Raw genomic sequence first — 21668 nt, 5'->3', positions numbered from 1 at the left:
CATTTTCGGTCCAGATCAAATGGATTCTACCAGAAATTCAATAGCCTTCCCCAGTGTGGAAGTCCCTTTTTAGACCCCGCCCTTCTGGCAGAACTGAGTCTTTAGATCTTTTATTAATTGAGCAGCATCTACAATAATAATAAAAGGTAAGACATATTTATTCATTCATTCATTCATTCATTCATTCATTTATTAGATTTGTATGCAGCCTCTCTCCAAAGACTTGGAGCGGCTCACAACAAAAACCACAGTTTAAAAGCATTTTAAAACCCTTAATATAAAAACAGTCATACATCCCAGACAAAAACCAAACATGAAACGGGAATGGCCCGGTGGAATCAATTTCCCCATGCCTGACAGCAGAGGTGGGTTTTAAGGAGTTTGCGAAAGGCAAGGAGGGTGGGGGCGGTCCTAATCTCCAGGGGGATTGATTCCAGAGGGTCGGGGCCACCACACAGAAGGCTCTCCCCCAGGGTCCCGCCAGATGACGTTGTTTCGGGAGACAGAGAAGGCCCACTCTGTGGGACCGGTTGCTGAGATTCATGCAACAGAAGGCGGTCCCGGAGATATTCTGGTCTGATGCCATGAAAGGCTTTATAGGTCATAACCAACACTTTGAATTGTGACCGGAAACTGATCAGCAACCAATGCAGACTGCGGAGTGTTGGTGTGACATGGGCATATCTGGGAAAGCCCATGATTGCTCACACAACTGCATTCTGCATGACCTGAAGTTTCTGAACACTCTTCAAAGGTAGCCCCATGTAGAGAGCGTTACAGTAGTCGAATCTCAAGGTGATGAGGGCCTGAGTGACTGTGAGCAGTGACTCCTGGTCCAGGTAGGGCCACAACTGGTGCACCAGGCGAACTCAGGCAAATGCTCCCCTCGCCACAGCTGAAAGATAGTTCTCTAATGTTAGCTGTGGATCAAGGAGGATGCCCAAGTTGTGGAACCTCTCTGAGGGGGTCAGTAATCCCCCCCAAAGGGTAATGGATGGACAGATGGAATTGTCCTTGGGAAGCAAAACCCACAGCCACTCAGTCTTATCAGGTTTGAGTTTGAGTCTGTTAACACACATCCAGACCCTAACAGCCTCCAGGCACCAGCACATCACTTCCACTCCTTCATTGACTGGACATGGGGTGGAGATGTACAACTGCGTATCATCAGCATACTGATGATACCTTACCCCATGCCCCTGGATGATCTCACCCAGTGGTTTCATGTAGATATTAAATAGCAGGGGGGAGAGGGCTGACCCCTGAGGCAGCCCACAAGAGAGAGACCTAGAGGTAGACCTCTGACCCCCCACTAACACCGACTGTGAGCAACTGGAGAGGTAGGAGGAGAAGTCTTAACATAGAGGTAGGAGAGGTATGAGTAAGTCTTAATGTGAGCTCTTAAAAGTGTTCGGTCGGATTCAGACTTACTCTTCCTCCAATGCTGAAGAACAGTGCCTCTGAAGAATACTGAAGAACTGTGCCTCCCACTCCCAACCCCTCCAGCCGGCACAGAAAGATACCATGGTCAATGGTATCGAAAGCCACTGAGAGGTCAAGAACCATCAGGACATAGGATAAACCCCTGTTCCAGGCCTGCCAGAGATCATCCATCAACGTGACCAAAGCAGTTTCTGTGCTGTAGCCGGGCCTGAAACCCGATTGCTGAGGGCCTAGATAATCGGCTTCTTCCAAGGACTGCTGGAGCGCCACCACCTTCTCAACAACCTTACCCATAAAGGAAAAGTTGGAGACTGGACGATAGTTTTTGAGAATGGCTGGGTCCAGGGAAGGCTTCGGGGTACACAAGTGCTTCCTTGTAAGGAGCAGGGAATGACCCCCTCCCCAAAGAAGCATTGACAATCTCCTGGACCCAGCTTCGTGTCACCTCCCTCCTGGCCGAGACCAGCCAGGAGGGACAGGGATCCAGCAAACAGGTCACAGAACTCACAGCTCCAATGGCCTTGTCCTCTTCATCAGGTGTCACCAGATCAAACTCTTCTCAGACAGATGGGCAAGGATGGGCCCTAGTCACCTTGACTGACTCATTGTCCATCGACTCTGTTATCCCATCGGAGTCGAGGTCCTCCCAGATCCAAGCGACTTTATCAGTGAAAAATGTGTTAAAATCCTTGGCACTGCTCTGCAAGGGCCCCCCAACTCCCCCCTGGTTAAGAAGGGAGTGAGTCACCCTTAACAGAGCAGCCAGACGAGATTCCGCTGATGCAATCAAGGCGGCATGATACGCGCATCTTGCCTCCTTGAACGCCACTTTGTAAGTCTTAATGTGAGCTCTTACAAGTGTTTGGTCGGATTCGGACTTACTCTTCCTCCAACACTACTCTAGACGTCTCTTCTGGCATTTCAATTCCCGGAGCTCCTCGGTAAACCAAGGAGCTCTCTGGGGTCTAATGCCTATGTTCTTCAAAGTCCTTTATCCTTTCTATCAGTCTCTCTGTCTTTTCTCTTAATTCATGAAGTTTATCACCTGAAGGACTGAAGTATGGAATATTCGCATTGTTCTATTGCTCTGTACTTGGAGCGAAGCCCAACTCAGAAATCACTTATTTTATGATAACATCCCAATCTTTATTTGAACACAGGTATACATAATGAAACACAGGGTTTTAAAATGGCACAGAAGAATTTTATCTTTAGAGCAAGCTGTAATCTATGTCCAGGAAGAACACAAAAACTCAGTCTTATCTGCATTCCTTAGAAAAAGTCCATTCATTACTTAAACGTATACTTTTGCTCACCAAAAGCCTGCCAGCACAGCTTCCAATTTTAAGCCTTGTTAAATCATACTTCCCAGCCTCAAGTCTCTTCCATTGAACAACGTTGATTCTCCCCACCCCATTTTCCATTATCGTTTTCCTTTATACTGTCTGGAAGTGACATCACGCTTCAAAGAGGCTAAGGCTGTAAGCTGATGCCTTTTACTCTGTAACTCCTCTCGCCTTCGGAGCAATCTTCTATACCAAGGATCAAATCCAATGACTTTCCGCACTCATGTCTTCCTCACTCCCTGACTGGGACTACTCCACCATTGTCATATCAGCCCCTTCTAGTGGTTTCTCAGGCTCACTCAAGTCACTTTCTGCCTCACTCTCACTTTCTGCTTCATCTAGCAACCCCCTTGGCTCATGTGAGCCAGGCTGCCCGGAGTCATGGGGATGTTTTCATCAGAAGGTCTCTCCTCCTCCTCCTCCTCTTCCTCCTGCTGCCCCCTCCAGCCACGCTCCATTGGTGCCTGTGAGCCGCCCTGCTGCAAGTGGGGTAGAAACATTAGGCAATCTGCTTTTGGCAGAAAAAAGACATATTTATTTATAATGACTGGAAGCTCCATATGGGCCTTTTGCGTAACAAATGAACAAAATAAATGTGATATATAGTTTTGATCATTAGACAGAGTACAGAAAGAAGAAAAAAATGATGGGACTGGAATGGAAAAATAGAGTGGAGTGGATGGAGTGGAGTGGAAAGAATAGAATAGAATAGAATAGGATAGGATAGGATAGGATAGGATAGGATAGGATAGGATAGAATATTCTTTATTGGCTAAATGTGCATTGAACACACAAGGACTTTGTGTATGATTGGACACACATGAGGGAAGTGTCTTTAATAGGCAAGTCAACCCAAGAACAAGGGTCACAATCTGAGGTTAGTTGGGGGAAAGATCAGAAGCAAGGTGAGAAAATATTATTGTACTGAAAGAGTAGTAGATGCTTGGAACAAACTTCCAGCAGACATGGTTGTAATGGTAAATCAACAGTAACTGAATTTAAACATGCCTGGGATAAACATATATCCATCCTAAGATTAAATATAGTAAATAGTATAAGGGCAGACTAGATGGACCATGAGGTCTTTTTCTGCCCTCAATTTTCTATGTTCCTATGTTTCTCCACAGTGCATAAGCTCTCAGTGTACATTAAAACAACAAGTACTAATAATCATGATCATAAATAAAAGTCATTACTTTGTGCTAGTTTTTAACTTTTTGTTTTAAAGTTTTAATCAGATCTATATATAAAAAATGGTTTAAAAATTTGAAAGTGGAAGTATAGGATAGAGAAATAAATAACCCCAACCCCCCCACACACAAATTAATATTGTTGTGCTCTTCCATGCATTTGTACACAAAATGAATGAAAGGAAAAACGTTTTAAAAATGTAAAAGTGGAAGTGTAGCAGAGAGCAACTGTCCCCACTCCCCATGCCTCCCCCCCCCCGTTTTTTTCTTCTATCTTCACTCACCAAAGTTTTCTTGTCTCTTCAACTTGTATGAAGTAGAAGAGTCTTTGAGGTCTCTCTTTCTTTTCAGCACAGCAGAAACAAAGTGGAAGCTAATCTAATATACCTCTCCCTCTCAGTAAGTAACACAGACTCTCCCTAGCTGGTATCTCTCAGTCACAATGGGCTGGAGAGCAAGGTGCTGCCTTTTATAGAGGCAGGTCAGGTGTCCTTGGGGACCAATGCAAGCCATGCATACTGCTGGCCAATGGGCAAATGGCCAATCCCAGGCTTTCATTTACCTTGATGTCCGGAGACTGCATGGCTTCATGTAAGAAGAAGGCTTTCTATTAGTCTGCTTCGCCGCTCCGCCACTCTGCCACGCTGCCCGAACCGAACCCGAACTTCGGCACGAACTTTAAAAAAAATTCGGGTTCGGGTCCGGGATACTAAACACCGCAAAATTTGGTATGGACCCAAATATGTATTTGTGTATTGTGTATTTGTGTATTAGACAAATGAATAAATGAATGAATAGTGCGAGTTCAGTTCGCCCATCACTATATATAATATAAAAGGAATAAGGAAACCACAAATATAAATACGTGAATATGAAGGGTGGGTATAAACTGTGGCTATACACAGTTCCATTCTCATGTGTCTCAAAGAATTCCAGAACTGAAGGAGATCACTTCCCTGATTAGAAGATACCTATCTCCATCCTCATGCATCTTTCAAAGCTGTTTTCATTTCCTCCCACAAGCTTCTTTCAAAGCTGTTTTCACCTGCCCGTTTCTCAGACTGTAAATGAAAGGGTTGAGCAAAGGGGAGACCACATTGTTCAAAACACCTACTGTCTTGCTGAGGTCCAGCCCACCACTTTTCCTGGGTCTGACGTACATGAAAATGCAGCTTCCATAGGTGATGAAAACTACCACAATATGAGAAGCACAAGTGGAGAACACCTTCTGCCTGCCTGTCTTGGAAGGAATGTGCATGACAGCTACAATTATTTTAATGTAGGAAATGATTATGATGGCCAAAGTCCCCAGCACAGTAAAAATGGCCATAAGAAAATCCATCCGTTCCAGAAATTCGGTGTTGGTACAGGCAAGTTTGATCAGTGGCATGTTGTCACAGAAGAAGTGATTGATGACATTTGGACCACAGAAGGGCAAACGAAATAACAGAACAAGGGGCATTATCACATAAAGGAAACTGATAAGCCAAGAGCCTACCACTAACTGAATACACACTTGGTTGTTCATAATGACTGTGTAGTGCAAGGGTTTGCAGATGGCTATGTAGCGGTCAAAGGACATGGTGGCCAGAATAAAGAATTCAGCAGTGCCCAAAATAAAATAGAAAAAGGCCTGCGTGAAGCAGCCCACAAGAGAAATTGTGGCGTTACCTGAGGCCAAGTTAAGCAGAGCCTTGGGAATGGCAGTAGAGATAAATCCTATTTCCAAGACTGAAAAGTTGCGGAGGAAAAAATACATGGGGGTATGCAGGTGATGGTCAACCAGGGTGATGTAGATGATGAGAAGGTTTCCCATGATGGTCAGAAGATAAGTGAGAAAGAGGACCCAAAAGAGGAGGATCTGCAGCCATCGGATACTCGTGAATCCTACAAGAATGAACTCAGTTACCGTAGCTGTCTTGTTCACTATTTCTGCCATTTTATTAAGCGTTATTCCTTGATCAAAAATCTCTAGAAAAATGGGAAAAGGTCTGATGTATCCTACTGAATTGAATTCCTTTTAAAGTCATCGTGATTGACAACAAGAAGAACAAAAAATCCAGAATAATTGCGAGAACTGTTAAATTTACATTATGGAAACCATTAGTAAGAAAGACTACAATGATCAGTGGAGGAAAGTGTTATTGGAAAAAAAAATAAAGAGCAGAGAAGGAGAAATATCTTTTCTGAACCCTCTCCTCTTTTTCTAGGAAACCTCCCATTTCTCTAAATTGAAAAATATATCCCCATGTCTTTGAAGGTTGTCTGTATGTCCCTTCTGTTGTAATTCCCATCTTAATTAAAGATGTTAACTTGTTAATTTGTTTACCAGGAACACTTACATCAGCTAGCCATACCCTACCTGGATTTGAACTTGAGTGGCCTGCAGTAGCTTTAACTTCTGAACTAGGCTTTCTTCCTTTATCAGCTTGTGTATTCATTGTCCATTTTGAACACACACACATACAGGTGAAATCTGAAAAATTAAACTATTGTACAAGAGTTCGTTTATATTCAGTAATGCAACTGAAAAGGTGAAACATAATATATGAGAGAGACTCATTACATCAAGGCAAGATCGTTCAAGCCATGATTTCTCATAATTGTGATGATTATGGGGTGCAGCTCATGAAAACCCCAAATCTCCAATCTCAGAAAATTAGAATATTACATGCAATCAATAAAACAATATACAGAACAATAGTGGACCTCTGAAAAGAATAAGTATGCCTAGGCACTCACTAGATCAACACAGATTGTGGAAACACTGAACTTCAAGCATTTTGCAGTGTGTACCCATCCATTCTTCCTCCATAATCTGGGTTCTTGGTTTCCAAAAGAGATTCAAAAGTTTCCACAGTCTGTGTTGGTTTGGGGAGCCATGTCCTCTGCTGGTGCTGGTTTATTTTTACGTGAAAGGACCGCCATTTGCTTGCAGCGCCGCTGCGGCGTCCTTTTTTGTAAAAATAACAATGTTTATTTTTACGTGAAGATCTCCCTTTGAAGGAGCTGGGGAATCCCTCCCACGAAGAGATTCCGGGGATGGAGCCTTGACATCACCGACAGGTTGCTAAGAATGCCAAGGTGAACACTTCCTGGATTCCAAGGAATCCAGGAAGTGATCACCTTGGCGTCCTTAGCAACCTGCCGGTGATGTCAAATCTCTGAACGCTGAAAGCGACCCCGAACTTTGCCCGAAGTTTCAAAAAATTTCGGGTTCGGGTTCCGCATACCAAACACTGCAAAATTTGGTATGGACCCGAATTGTGCGGGTTACGAAAAAGGACGTCGCAGTGGCACTGCAAGCAAAGGGCGGTCCTTTCACGTAAATATAAACATGTTTATTTTTATGTGAAAGGACCGCCCTTTGCTTGCAGTGCCGCTGCGGTGTCCTTTTTCGTAAAAATAACAATGTTTATTTTTACGTGTCATCAGGCATGGGGGAATTGAGATATTCATTCCCCCACAGGCCTATACAATTTATGCATGGTATATTTGTGTGTATGTTTGGTTTTTAATAAGGGTTTTTAGTTATTTTAAATATTAGATTTATTATATGTTGTTTTATTACTGTTGTTAGCCGCCCCCAGTCTACGGAGAGGGGCGGCATACAAATCTAATAAATAAATAAATAAATAAATACATACATACATACATACATACATACATACATACATACATACATACATAAATAAATTTGCTTCCCGTTTCCCACGCTCTTCTTCCTGGGTCGCCCCCGCACCTCCCCGCCTTAGGCTGGGTGGCTAGGTGAACTGATGCTGCCAGAAGCATAAATGCTGCCAGCACTGCTTCCACCCAGGCCTTTTGCTTGCACCTCAGGCAGGAGGTGGCCCTGTGAGGCTGAAGGGGAGCTGAGCAGGAGAGAGAGAAGCTCGTCTGAGGCCAGAAAGGAGGAAAGAGGAAAAAAGCAAGGAGCACAGATGCAGCAGCAGAGGAAAAAAGAAGAGCTGTGCAGGAGATTCGGCTTCTGCGCATGTGCAGGAGCCGAATCTTGCCGCCCCAGCCAGCAGCAACAGCGTCACCCACTAGATGGGCCCAGAGAGCATGGAATTCATCCGGTGGGCATGTGACATCTCTGCTGCTACTGCTGCTGCCCATGGGGGCCAGCCGGTGGGCGCGGGTCTGGGTCCTGCAAGATATGGCAGTGGTCAGGTCCAGCCAGGATATGCCAGCATAAAGAAATCCTCCAGGAAGGTGAACAGCTCATTGGGGAGACTCTGGAAGGTGGTTGACAGGGGCATGGCAGACAGCTCCACCGGGAGCAGTTCAGTGCCAGCTCAACTACCTTGTGTGCAGTTTGGGGCAGGATGCCCCCACTCTAGCCCCAACATGTGTGTGTGTGTGTAACATATTTTTGCTGATAATGAAAATGCAGGGATATGTGTGTATATTCATATATATATGAATATATGAATATTCAAAGCAGCACGAAGCTAACAACTTCAGCCTGATGATGGTGAATGTGATTTCACTGAAACGTCGCATAGACACTCAAAACCCGAACTCAGAACAATCTACATACATATACCCGTGAAAATCTACGAAAACAAATATGTATGTATGTATATATGTATGTATGTATGTATGTATGTATGCATGCAGGCATGCATGTATGTATATGCCCTGGGGAATCCAGAGCATGACACCATGATCTTTTGAGACTGAAGGATGCCAATGCATCTCTCTGTGAGTGTGCATGTATATATATATATATATGTGTGTGTGTGTGTGTGTGTGTGTGTGTGTGTGTGTGTGTGTATGTAACATATTTTGCTGATAATGAAAAGGAAAGGAGACTACTATTGATCTATTTCTGGGTTACTTGTTTTCATCAGGTAGCCATACTCTTTACTGGGATTTGAACCTGGGGCCTCTGCCTTATAAGGCAGAGACCTTAGCCTTTAGGTGACAGGCTCGTCTCCTGTATCAACTTGTACCAGGGAAGAGTTATGGCCACCTGATGAAGGCAAATAGATTAGATTAGATTAGATTAGATTTATTGGATTTATATGCCGCCCCTCTCCGCAAACTCGGGGCGGCTCACAACAACAATAAAACAGTACATAATAAGATCGAAATAGATCTATAGTAGTCTCCCTTGTTTTTCATTATCATCAAAATATGTTACATTTTTAGATTATAGTTGTCAGTTATAAAAAGTTTATCTGCCTTGGAATATGACCCCGATGGGGTCGAGAAGCAAAAAGGAAGCTGTGATGCTCCTTCTATATACCAGGTTGACTCGACAAAAGAATCACACACACACACATTCATTGTGTATAGTAAACATTCTTAGTTTTCATTATCCACAGTGTCTTTCATTTCATTATTCCAGCAAACATTTCTTTTCATACATTTCTAGTACTTTTTTGTAACATAATTCTCTCTTTTGAAGGACTTCTATATCTTCTAATTTTGTTTCCATTTTCCATTTAATTCTTTGAAAGAATAGTCTGTATTTATTTAATTTTGCATTTTTCAGTTTATTATTGCATACCCCGAAATTATTAGGAATAGGGTTGGAGGTAAATAGATTTAGTGCTTTATTTATTTATTTAGAATATATATATATATTTTCCATTTTACAACAGCACGAAGCTTGGAAACTTCAGCCTGATGATGGTGAATGTGATTTCGCCGAAACGTCGCATAAACATGCAAAATATTACACAGGGCAAAACCCGAACTCAGAACAATCTACATATATATATATATATATATATATATATATATATATATATATATATATATATATATATGTTTTCGTAAATTTTCACGGGTATATGTATGTAGATTGTTCTGAGTTCGGGTTTTGCCCTGTGTAATGTTTTGCATGTCTATGCGACGTTTCGGTAAAATCACATTTACCATCATCAGGCTGGAGTTCCAATCTCTGTGTTTTTGCAAATGAATATTAGCAACTGACATTCCTTCTTAGCATGTAGTGTGGGGGTGGAGATTTGCTTTGAATGTAGCAAATAGATTGGGTGACTATGCTTCCGTGATCTGATTGGTTGGTGTAATCATGGTTATAGAAGGAATGGTATGAAGATTATGAAGTGTTTTGTTTAAGTCTGATTTCCAAATATAACCATATACAGAAACTATTACCTCATATGTTCAAAATTCATCCCACTTTATACAAATAATTAAAAAACAAAACCTACAACCCGATGACCTACTTGTAAGTTTCGATGTCGTGTCCCTGTTCACACAAATACCTATTACAGAAGCCTTGACAGCTATCCAAGACAAACACAAACCCCCCAAATATATCCTAGACCTTACCAACCACTGCCTGACCAATACATACTTCATCTATAATGAACAAAGATATAAACAAATAGAGGGAGCCCCCATGGGATCACCTCTATCACCTGTCATAGCCAACCTCTATATGGAATATTTCGAAAATAATGCTTTAGAGCAAGCCAAATACAAACCCAAACTTTGGCTGAGATATGTTGATGATACCTTTGTAATTTGGCCACATGGTAAAGAAAAACTAGACAATTTCCTCACTCATCTCAACAGCCTACACCCCAAAATACAGTTTACTATGGAAACAGAAATCAATGATCAACTTCCCTTTCTAGATGTACTGGTCTATAAAAAACCCAATGGCAGCCTAGGACATACTATCTACCAAAAGAAAACCCATACCAACCGTTATCTAAATGCACACTCACACCACCACCCCGCACAAATCACCTCAGTGGCCAAAACTCTCATCACCAGAACCAAACGCTTAGCTGACCATGAGCACTTAAAAACTGAATTGAACAAACTCAAAGATGTACTAATTTCTAATGGATTCAAAGAGAAAACAATAACAAACCTAATCAATAAAGAGACACCCCCCAAAAAACAAGATCAAGAACAGGACAATGGCACCACCATCCTTCCTTACATCAAAGGCACCACGGATAAAATTAGTAAAATTCTACAAAAACATAACATCAAAACCTCATTTTGCACTAACCAAAAAATATCTAATATCCTAAGGAGCCCCAAAGATAAAATCCAATTAGAATACCAAGGTATCTATGAAATCCCTTGCAAAACATGTGCAGCCACATACATTGGACAAACTAACCGAAGAGTGAGCCAGCGCATGGCAGAACATATGAATGCAGTCAAGAAACAGGAGAAGACCTCCTCCCTTGTCCAGCACATTAAAAGAACAGGGCACGAAATTGACTTTGAAAAAACTAAATTACTCCACAAAACAGAGAATTTATATAAAAGAATCTCTCTAGAAGCTATTGAAATTGAAAAAAGATCTTTTTGTTTAAATAAACGGGATGATACCTCACGTCTGCCAGAGATTTGGAAACCAGCCTTAAACAAAATAAAAACTTCATTATAATCAATATGTCAATCCTTTAATTATTATGATTTTAGAATTTTATATTTGGAAATCAGACTTAAACAAAACACTTCATAATCTTCATACCATTCCTTCTATAACCATGATTACACCAACCAATCAGATCACGGAAGCATAGTCACCCAATCTATTTGCTACATTCAAAGCAAATCTCCACCCCCACACTACATGCTAAGAAGGAATGTCAGTTGCTAATATTCATTTGCAAAAACACAGAGATTGGAACTCCAGCCTGATGATGGTAAATGTGATTTTACCGAAACGTCGCATAGACATGCAAAACATTACACAGGGCAAAACCCGAACTCAGAACAATCTACATATATATATATATATATATATATATATATATATATATATATATATATATATATATATATATATTAAGTCGGATCACCCTGGTATATTTAAGGAACGTCACAGCTCCTTTTTGCCTCTAGGCCCAACCCAGGACCACTACAAGGCAGTTAATATATTTATAGCCGACAACTATATTCTGTATGTGTTAAAATGTTTTCAGCTGAAAACATTTTAACATATATATATATATATATATATATATTTATTTGTTTTCGTAAATTTATATATATATATATATATATATATATATATATATATATATATATATATATATATATATATATATCCATCTACTCTCTCACAGTAACTCTAGGCAGCTTACAATAATAAAAACACAACACAGAAAAAAATAAAAAAAGCAATAACCCTCACCCCATTCCCCTAGTGACAGCACACAATGAATGATATCGACTATTCTTTTACATTTTTTATTTTACTTGTTTCCTTATTCACCCCAAAATTTGCCAAAATTATTTTTTTACACAATGAAACATGAATGAATGAAATGATTATTCCATTTTTTAAATTTCTCATCATTCTTATGTTTTTCTGGATCAGGTCATCTTGATATCGATCTATTACATCCACCCCCTTTAACTTCTGGACTACATGTTCTCCTCCTCCCAGCTTGTACCAGATAGATAGATAGATAGATAGATAGATAGATAGATAGATAGATAGATAGATAGATAGATAGATAGATAGATAGATAGATAGATAGATAGATAGATACGTAGGTAGGTAGATAGGTAGATAGGTAGATAGGTAGATAGGTAGATAGGTAGATAGGTAGATAGGTAGATAGGTAGATAGGTAGATAGGTAGATAGGTAGATAGGTAGATAGGTAGATAGGTAGATAGGTAGATAGGTAGATAGGTAGATAGGTAGATAGGTAGATAGGTAGATAGGTAGATAGGTAGATAGGTAGGTAGATAGGTAGATAGGTAGGTAGGTAGGTAGGTAGGTAGGTACATAGGCAGGCAGGCAGCAGGCAGGCAGGCAGAGATGGAGATGGAGATGGAAATGGGGATGGAGATGGAGATGGAGATGGAGATAGGGATAGGGATAGAGATAGAGATAGAGATGTGTGTATATACACAAACACAGAGAAAGAGAGAGAGATACACAGACACACATAGATACATACATACAAACACATAGATACACGCACATACATGCAAACACACACACACACACAAACATACATAGCATATTTTTGGGAGTATAAGATGCACCAGAATATTTTATACCCTGATGGGGGCTTAAGAAAACCTTCTTTGGAGGGAGTAACAATGAAGAAAGGTCTTCAAGCCAAGAAGAGCTTGGAAGATCGTTGGGACCTTGTTAGGGTTGAATGAGAGTGTAAAACTCACCTTAATTTTCAATCTCTTTTAGAGTGAGGAGAAGGTGTGTCTTATACTCCAAAAATATAGTACATGCATAAACATATTAACCATTGTCCATTTTGAATACATGGAGAGAGGAAACTAGAGCTTTCACAAAATTGGTGCTATGTGGAAGAAAACTATGACTGAATCTAGATTTTCTGCTTCAGATACCATGAAGCCTCCACCCAGAAGTAATAAAGAAAACAGGCCATGAAGAGGAGGTATCATGTTCCAGACAATCCTGCAGACCCTGCTTAAGCATCACTTACAGTATATGCAATGTCCTGGATGGAAGGGAGTGAACTGCCAATAATCTTTTCTGCTGTCCTCACCACTCCCCGCACTGCCTTACTGTCCAAATTAGTAATACTTCCCAACCAAACTCTATTTTAATATGACAGGTTGCTTTAGATCGTCCCACTTTAGAAACAGTGCTATATTGCAACAATAAAGAGAAATTTGCTAAATACAAAACAGGGAAATTGGTGCTTTTTTTCTCAGTGTGGAAATTATTTCTTCAGAGAGTCTTTCAAGACCTCTTTGAACTTCTGGTTTCTCAGAGTATAAATAAAAGGATTCAACAAAGGAATAATAACTAGAGTGAGAAGTGCAGTAGGTTTTTGCAAATCTCGCAAATGTCCTTTGGAGGGTAAGGAGTACATGAAGATGGAGCTGCCATAGAAAATGCTAGCTACTGTAATGTGGGAAGCACAGGTGAAAAACGTCTTCTTTTGGCCTTCGGTGGAGTGCATCCGTAAGACGGTGGAAATAATATAGACGTACGAGACCCCACTTAAAGATAGGGAAATGAGCATCGCCACTAAGGAGAGAGCTGCCTCATAGTCCATGAGGAAAGTTACACTCTTGCTGCAAGAAAGCTTTATAATTGAGGCATAGTCACAGAAAAAATGGTCAATGAGATTAGAGGCACAGAAGGAGAGATTGAGAAGGAAGGGCACTGGAACGAAAATGAGAATGAATCCTCCAGTCCAGCAGACAAGGGCCAAGAAGACACAGAGACCTTTGCTCATGATGATGGTATAGTGGAGTGGGTAGCAGACTGCAGTGTAGCGATCAAAAGACATTACAGCAATAAGAAGACACTCACAGATACCCAAGGAAAAATAGAAATAGCATTGGATAATACATCCCTCAAAAGAAATAGTTTTCTTCAGAGAAATCAGGTTTGCGAGCATCTTTGGGCTGACTGTGAAGACAAAGATAGTCTCTAGAAGAGACAAGTTGCAGAGGAAGAAATACATAGGTGTTTGGAGTCGTTGGTCCATACATACCAGGCTGATGATGGCAAAGTTCCCAGTTAATGTGAGCAGAAAAACCATCAGAAAGACACAAAACAATAAGTATTCCAAGGTCTTTGGAAGTTGGAAGCCTACTAAGATGAACTCAGTCACCACTGTGACATTGGGAGAGTTCAGTTCCATCCCAATTTCCACACATCCTGAAAGTCCAGATTGTTTCAGTGTATTAACTTCTAATAGTCCACATTTAGAATTAGAAGGATATTTGTTTCTGTGCTGTATTTGGATTACGTCTTGATATATTTCCATAGGATCACACATTCAGTAAATTACATGGTTTGAAAAAAAAACCAGTCCAAAATGCATAGCATCATCCCCACCCAAATTTTGTCCCCAAAACTTTTGCTTTAGAAATCTACCAGTGCTTTCTTTCTTTTCTCATGTAATTGTCCTTATTTTTCAATATCAAGGATTCCTACTTATCATAATTTTAAAATCCAAAATTGCAGAATATATACTGATTTTCTACATTGCTAGAATGATGCACTAGTTTCTTAGTTATTTACCTAGGCAAAAGTGTTGATGGCAGTAGATCTCATTCATATTTATGGTTTGCATTCTAATTTGTAGCCACCTTCATTTTGATGATCTTCTTGGTGAAATCTTAAGAAGGTGAAGAAAATGAGACCAACATCTTTTCTTCTTGCCTGTAGATTTGTTTAGCTTCTGTTGACTTCATTGGTTGAATATCCTGGCTTAATTGTGTTTACAGAAAGAAAGTTGAGGCTTGATTTATATTTGTATATCAAAGTATTGTCTGGATGACATTTTAATTGCATCCTTTAGGAATAATTGTTTGTCCTGTAAAAATAAAATTCTGACCATTGTCTCATTCTTTTGTGGAATGAATTAAAGGCCATGATTGTATAGCACAAAAGTAAGACACATAAAATGTGATTGTTTGATGAGAAATAAATTATATGTTTGATATTTCTGGTAACTTCTAATGACTTTTTCATTAAACCAGGACTGAAAATATTTCTGACTTGCATACGTATATGAGTTACTTCACACTAAGATGATTTTTTTTCTTTACAATTTTTAAAAAAGTATTATTATATTAATTTGTTTGTAGTGTGATGGAGGTTGGAACTTACTTCCTTATTATGATCTTGACGTCTTTTTTCTTTTTCTCTTATCATCACTCTTTCTTACTTTCTTACTTTCTTTCTCTTTTTCTTTCTTTCTATTCTCCTCTGTGCTTTTCTTTCTTTCTTTCTCTATTTTTCTTTTTTCTTTCTTTCCTTTTTTCTTCCTTTCTTTCTTTCTTTTTCTCCTCTCACTTTTTAAGCTTCTTTCTTACATTACTTTAATTTTTAGTATAGTTTCTGTTCCTTTGACACTGTCTATTAAAAACTTCAATATAATATAAAAATAGTAGTAAACATGAAAATGGGTGTCACTCATCTACTATTCATCTTGGAGTTTCAGCAAGGAGTAACTCCAGATGACCTACTAATTCTCAGAATTTCACTTTCTAAATCACTATCTTTTTAAAAACAAATTATTGAATTTTAAAAACAGAAACAAAGCACAGAACAAAAAAAGGAATTAAATTTTAATTAAGTTTGTTCAGACATAAAAGTTGCTAACAAAATGGGGAAAAAGCAGGAAAAACATAAATAAAACATACATTTTGGATATTTACATCCCCTTCTCATTTAGAATTTCGATCGGAGATATGTACGTTTTTACCCTTTTTTTGTTGATGTATTGCTTTACATATTTACACACTTGCGTACTTTTCTGTAAACTTGGATTATAATTTTTTGGACTGTCTTTCTGTATAGTTTCTTTTCTTTTATCCTTTCTTTCTTTCTTTCTTTCTTTCTTTCTTTCTTTCTTTTAATTATAAATGTTCTCCCATATTTTATAATAGCCTGAATCCACCTTCCCTTGTTGTTTTCTTGGCAGCATATCCATCTCTGCACAATCCATCACATTTTTAATAACCATCCCCCCTTCTGGTATTTTTTCACTTTTCCAATGCTCGGCATATATGATCCTCGCCACTGTCAAAATATGGATGATCAAATGCTACATTTCTTTTTTATACTTCGTATTAAAAATACCCAATAAAAAAAATTATGTTTCTCAACTTCTTTTTTTGTGCTAAATCACTACCTTTTTCTGCTATCACCCCCCCACCCCCCAAAAAAAATTCATCCTAAATTCAATAAATGTTTGAAATTATTCTGGAAAGATTTCTCTTCTAACATTATTATGGAACATTGCTCATGTATGTGAGGTTGTGAGTGTGTGTTTCATTGTTGTTATGAAACTGAACATATCTATCTGGTTCATTTCCAAGCTGGAAGAAAGGTACCTGAACACAAAATGGTAGTTAGAGGCTGATTGGAAACTGGGTTCATTTATTGATGAAGCAGAATAATCAAGCAAATGTGATTCTTGGCAGTTGATCATATGGAGTTGAAAGTGAGGGGTTTTTAAACCTTTCTTTGGACTTTGAACGTGAGCTTCCTGTTCCGGTGCAAGAACATATATTTTATTGGGTGTTGTCAGATTCCCATATGGGTTATGTAGGGGTCATACCTGGCTCTTTAGGCAAAGTAAAAATCCTCCCTCGTTTGGTTGGAATTTGGACCGCTCTGGAAAGATGGAATGAAGGGGCTTGTGTTGTGAAAGAGGGTTGGGCAATTCCTGTGATGGCTTAATGGCTTTCATCCATAGCTGAGGTGGCGCATCAGGTAGAATGCAGTACTGCAAGCCACTAAATCTGACTGTAGATCTGCAGGTCAGCGGTTCAAATCTCATCACCGGCTCAAGGTTGACTCAGCCTTCCATCCTTCCGAGGTGCGTAAAATGAGAACCTGGATTGTGGGGGCAATATGCTGGCTCTGTTAAAAAGTGCCAATGTATGCCAATAAATAAATTGCCAACATGTTGTAAGCGGCCCTGAGTTTAAGGAGAAGGGTGGCATAAAAAATAAATAAATTTCAAACACATACTTGTATATTCCAAAACCTTTTTCATAAATTGTATGGTTATTTGACATGAGATTAAAGAAAAACATTTTACAGTGATGTTGTATTTTAAACAACGGTCAGTGTATATTGAACAGACCTTTATCTATACTATGCTAAATACCATATTTTTCAGACTATAAAACACACTGGAGTATAACATGTACCTTAGTTTTTGTGGAGGAAAATAAGAAAAAAGCTGATTGGTGGGTGAATCGGCCTCTTACATAAATACATACATACATCTATACAAATATACATATGCAATTAAATTTCATTATAATGTATGCCAATTAACGTACATTTAATGTGACAATAACATTATTTTAAATCTAAGTTTATTCTTCTTCCACAATCATTAAATTCCTAACTTAAAATCATAATGTTTACTGATTTTTCCTCCTCCTTTCTCATTGACACTTGTCTTCAAATTCTTCAACATCTGTTTCCTATAATGGCTACTTTGTACCATATTTTTCAGAGTATAAGATGCACCAAAGTGTAAGATGCATCTTAGTTTTGGGGGAGAAAAATCTGGGGGGAAAATCTGCCTACGAGGTATTCATCTGGCTAGCATCCTTAGTCTGGTCAGCTTCAGTATATTATTTTATCCCCTGATTAGGGGTTTAAAAAAACCTTCTTTGGTGGGAGTAGCAATGAAAAAAGCCTGCAAGGACTTAGGGCTGGAAAAAGCATTCTTCGGAGGAAATAGCAATGAAAAATGTCTGCAAACTGGGAAGAGCCAGAAAGATTGTTGGGACCTTGTTAGCAGTGATGAGCTACCAAATTTTTTACTACCACACTGTTGGCATGCCTTATACATTTTGTTTCACATCTTTCAGTGCAAATTGGGTGTTCTGGGGTGGAGCTCCATTTTTGCTACCCCACTGCATTCGCCCTCCCATCTGGGCAGTAGCCCACCCCTGATTATCTACTATATAAAGCAGGGGTCTCAAACTCGTGGCCCGTGGGCCAACTACGGCCCTCAGGATAATAGTTTGTAGGCCCCACCTCAATATCAAAGTTTTATGTTAGTGTGGCCCGAGTTTGATATGAATGGCACTTTTCAGTGTTGTGTGTAGAGCTGAATGAACCTACCAATCATGGTGGGGTATATTGCTCTTAGAGGCGGGACATCAGCCGGGCATATTAGGAACTTGCACCATTACCCTGGGCTCAGAAGCAGAGGTGGAAATTGCTACTGAGCAGGACAGAAAAAAAGTGGAAAAAACACATCAGCTAAAGTTTAGCCGCTAAACACTGAAACAGTGACACCAAGTGGAATTATATATTACACAGCCCCAGACATGTATTTTTCTGCAGTGAAGAGAAAGGTTGATGATGAGCAAGGATAATTTCAGGAAAAGTGGGAAGTGCAATATTTCTTTGTTGAGCACAGGGACATCCCAACCTGTCTTATTTGCACAGAAAAAGTTGTGGTGCACAAAGAATACAATTTGAAACGTCATTACACAACTAGTATGCAAAATACTAGGGAGATGAGAGAGCAAACCAGGTTGCCAATCTTAAAACATATCTACTGAGGCAATAAGATTTATTTAAGAAAGCAACCAAAGAGAATGATACAGCGGTCGAAGCTAGCTACGTGGTTAGTGAGATTATTGTTAAAGCAGGAAAGCCATTCAAAGAAGGTGAATTTCTAAAAAAGTGCATATTACAGGCTGCAAGTATTGTCTGTCCAGAAAAGAAAGGTCAGTTTAGCAACATCAGCCTTTCTGCCAACATGATAGCAGAGTGCATTTCTGACCAGTCAAGTGATATTTATGATCAACTGTGTGAGAAAGCAAAATGTTTCAGTGTATACTCAGTCGCCCTTGATGAGACCACAGACATCACCGACACTGCCCAGCTCGCAATCTATGTCCGTTAAATGTTAAAGAATTGTTAATACAGACATTATTATTACAGAACCTGAATAATAATAATTACATTTCTCTAGTCAGCACCTATATGTGGTTTCTTCAGTCTTCTATATCTGCTGTATTATTATTATTATTATTATTATTACTAATTTATTTATTTTTTTCTTATGAATTTTTCTTATGAATTATTTTTTAATACAAAATAAGAAAAAAAATAAAGACAATTGATAACATTGGAATGTTTTTGTAAGAGCTTTTCTTGTATAAAACCTGTTGTGGCCCAGCCTCAACCAGCCTCTACCTCCAGTGCCCCCGGGTAAATTGTGTTTGAGGCCCCTGATATAAAGTGTATGTACACACATGCACGCACAGCTCCTCTAAAATTATACACATTCCACCTCATTTACTGTGATAGGAAAAACAGAGCCCAGAAGCGGGGGGGGGGGGGGGAGAGAGAAATCAAAATTTTGCTACTGGTACTCTGTACCTGACGGTACCCGTAAGAGCCCACCACTGCTTGTTAGGGCTGAACAACAAGCTTCAAAAAAGCTACATTCAGAGTGTAAGATGCGCCCAAATTTTCAATCTCTTTTAGGGGGGGGGGAAAGGTGTGACTTATACTCCAAAAAATATAGTACATACATGCATATATTAACCACTATCCATTTAGACTACATAGTGGAAAGAAGAAACTCAAAAGTTCATAAAATTGATGCTATATGGAAAACCATTATGACTGAATCTGGATTTTCTGCTTTGGATACCATGAAGCCTCCTTCCAGACAATCCTGCAGACTCTGCTCAAGCATCGCTTATATTATATGCAATGTCCTGGAGTGAACGGCCAATAATCTTTTCTGCTGTCCTCACCACTCTCTGCACTGCCTTATTGTCCAAAATAGTAATACTTCCCAACCAGACTGTATTGTAATATGACAGGATGCTCTTGATCGTCCCACTTTAGAAACAGTGCTGTATTGCAACCATAAGGAGAAATTTGCTAAATGCAGAACAGGGAAATTGATGCTGTTTTTCTCAGTGGGGAAATGATTTCTTCACACAGTCTTTCAAGACCTCTTTGACCTTCTGGTTTCTCAGAGTATAAATAAAGGGATTCAACAATGGAATAATAACTGCAGTGAGAAGTGCAGTGGGCTTTTGCAAATCTCGCATACGTCCTTTGGAGGGTAAGGAATACATGAAGATGGAGCTGCCATAGAAAATGCTAGCTACTGTAATATGGGAAGCACAAGTGGAAAAGGTCTTCTTTTGGCCTTCGGTGGAGTGCATCCGTAGGACGGTGGAAATAATATAGATGTACGAAACCCCATTGAAAGATATGGAAGTGAGCATCACCGCTAAGGAGAGAACTGTCTCATAGCCTAGGAGGAAGGTCACACTCTTGCTGCAAGAAAGCTTTATAATTGGGGCATAGTCACAGAAAAAATGGTCAATGAGATTAGAGGCACAGAAGGAGAGATTGAGAAGGAAGGGCACTGGAACGAAAAGGAAAATGAATCCCCCAGTCCAGCAGCCCAGGACCAAGAAGACACAAAGGCGTTTGCCCATGATGATGGTATAGTGGAGTGGGTAGCAGACTGCAACGTAGCGATCAAAGGCCATAACAGCAATAAGAACACACTCACAGGTACCCAAGGAGAAGTAGAAATAGCATTGGGCAATACATCCCTCAAAAGAAATAGTTTTGTTCACAGAAATCAGGCTTACAAGCATCTTTGGGAATATTGTCAAGACAAAGAGAGTCTCAATAAGAGACAAGTTGCAGAGGAAGAAGTACATAGGTGTTTGGAGTCGTTGGTCCGTACATACCAGGCTGATGATGGCAAAGTTCCCAGTTAACGTCAGCAGAAAAACCAACAGGAGGACCCAAAACAAGACGTATTCCAAGGTCTTTGAAAGTTGGAAGCCTACTAAGATGAACTCAGTCACCACTGTGACATTGGGAGAGTTCAGTTCCATCGCAATTTCCACACATCCTGAAACTTTGGAGGAGTCCAGATTGTGACAGTGTATTAACTTGTAATTGTCCACATTTAGAATTAGAAGGACATCTGTTTCTGTGCTGTATTTGGATTACGTCTTGATATATTTTATATAGGGTTACTTCAATAAATTACATGGTTTTTAAAAAATGACAGTCCAAAATGCATAGCATCATCCCCACCCAAATTTTGTCCCATAAACTTTGCTTTAGAAATCTACCAGTGCTTTCTTTCTTTTCTCATGTAATTGTCCTTTTTTTTCAATATCAAGGATTCCTACATATCATGGTTTTAAAATCCAAAATCTCAGAATATATACTGATTTTATATATTGCTAGAA

The 21668-nt window shown here is 39.6% G+C and overlaps 3 protein-coding genes across 3 annotated transcripts; all 3 read right to left on the bottom strand.

Annotated features, from left to right (window-relative positions):
* Positions 1 to 2569: 2569 nt before the first annotated feature.
* On the bottom strand, positions 2570 to 5918 carry LOC139154277 (olfactory receptor 6E1-like). Its single transcript, XM_070728703.1, has 2 exons — positions 5000 to 5918; positions 2570 to 2664 (listed from the first exon to the last, which is right to left on the bottom strand). Exons 1-2 carry the CDS (start codon positions 5916 to 5918, stop codon positions 2570 to 2572), a joined length of 1014 nt encoding a protein of 337 aa, XP_070584804.1.
* A 7730-nt stretch (positions 5919 to 13648) lies between these two features.
* LOC139154276 (olfactory receptor 6M1-like) lies at positions 13649 to 14719 on the bottom strand. The gene has a single exon (XM_070728702.1). The coding sequence runs from the start codon at positions 14717 to 14719 to the stop codon at positions 13649 to 13651; it is 1071 nt and encodes a 356-aa protein (XP_070584803.1).
* Positions 14720 to 20360: 5641 nt separating this feature from the next.
* On the bottom strand, positions 20361 to 21305 carry LOC139154275 (olfactory receptor 6M1-like). Its single transcript, XM_070728701.1, has one exon. The coding sequence runs from the start codon at positions 21303 to 21305 to the stop codon at positions 20361 to 20363; it is 945 nt and encodes a 314-aa protein (XP_070584802.1).
* Between the last annotated feature and the right edge of the window lie 363 nt (positions 21306 to 21668).

This window comes from Erythrolamprus reginae, chromosome Z (assembly GCF_031021105.1).
Source record: "Erythrolamprus reginae isolate rEryReg1 chromosome Z, rEryReg1.hap1, whole genome shotgun sequence".
Taxonomy (NCBI): Eukaryota; Metazoa; Chordata; class Lepidosauria; order Squamata; family Dipsadidae; genus Erythrolamprus; species Erythrolamprus reginae.
Note: the sequence above shows the minus strand (reverse complement) of the source record. Positions and strands in the feature narration are given on the sequence as shown.

Coding starts and splice junctions, on each gene's coding strand:
- LOC139154277 (XM_070728703.1), bottom strand. CDS start 5,918: ATGGCAGAAATAGTGAACAAGACAGCTACGGTAACTGAGTTCATTCTT. Junction 2,665..4,999: donor AACAGCTTTGAAAGAAGCTT/GTGGGAGGAAAT, acceptor CATAGATTACAG/CTTGCTCTAAAGATAAAATT.
- LOC139154276 (XM_070728702.1), bottom strand. CDS start 14,719: ATGTGTGATCCTATGGAAATATATCAAGACGTAATCCAAATACAGCAC.
- LOC139154275 (XM_070728701.1), bottom strand. CDS start 21,305: ATGGAACTGAACTCTCCCAATGTCACAGTGGTGACTGAGTTCATCTTA.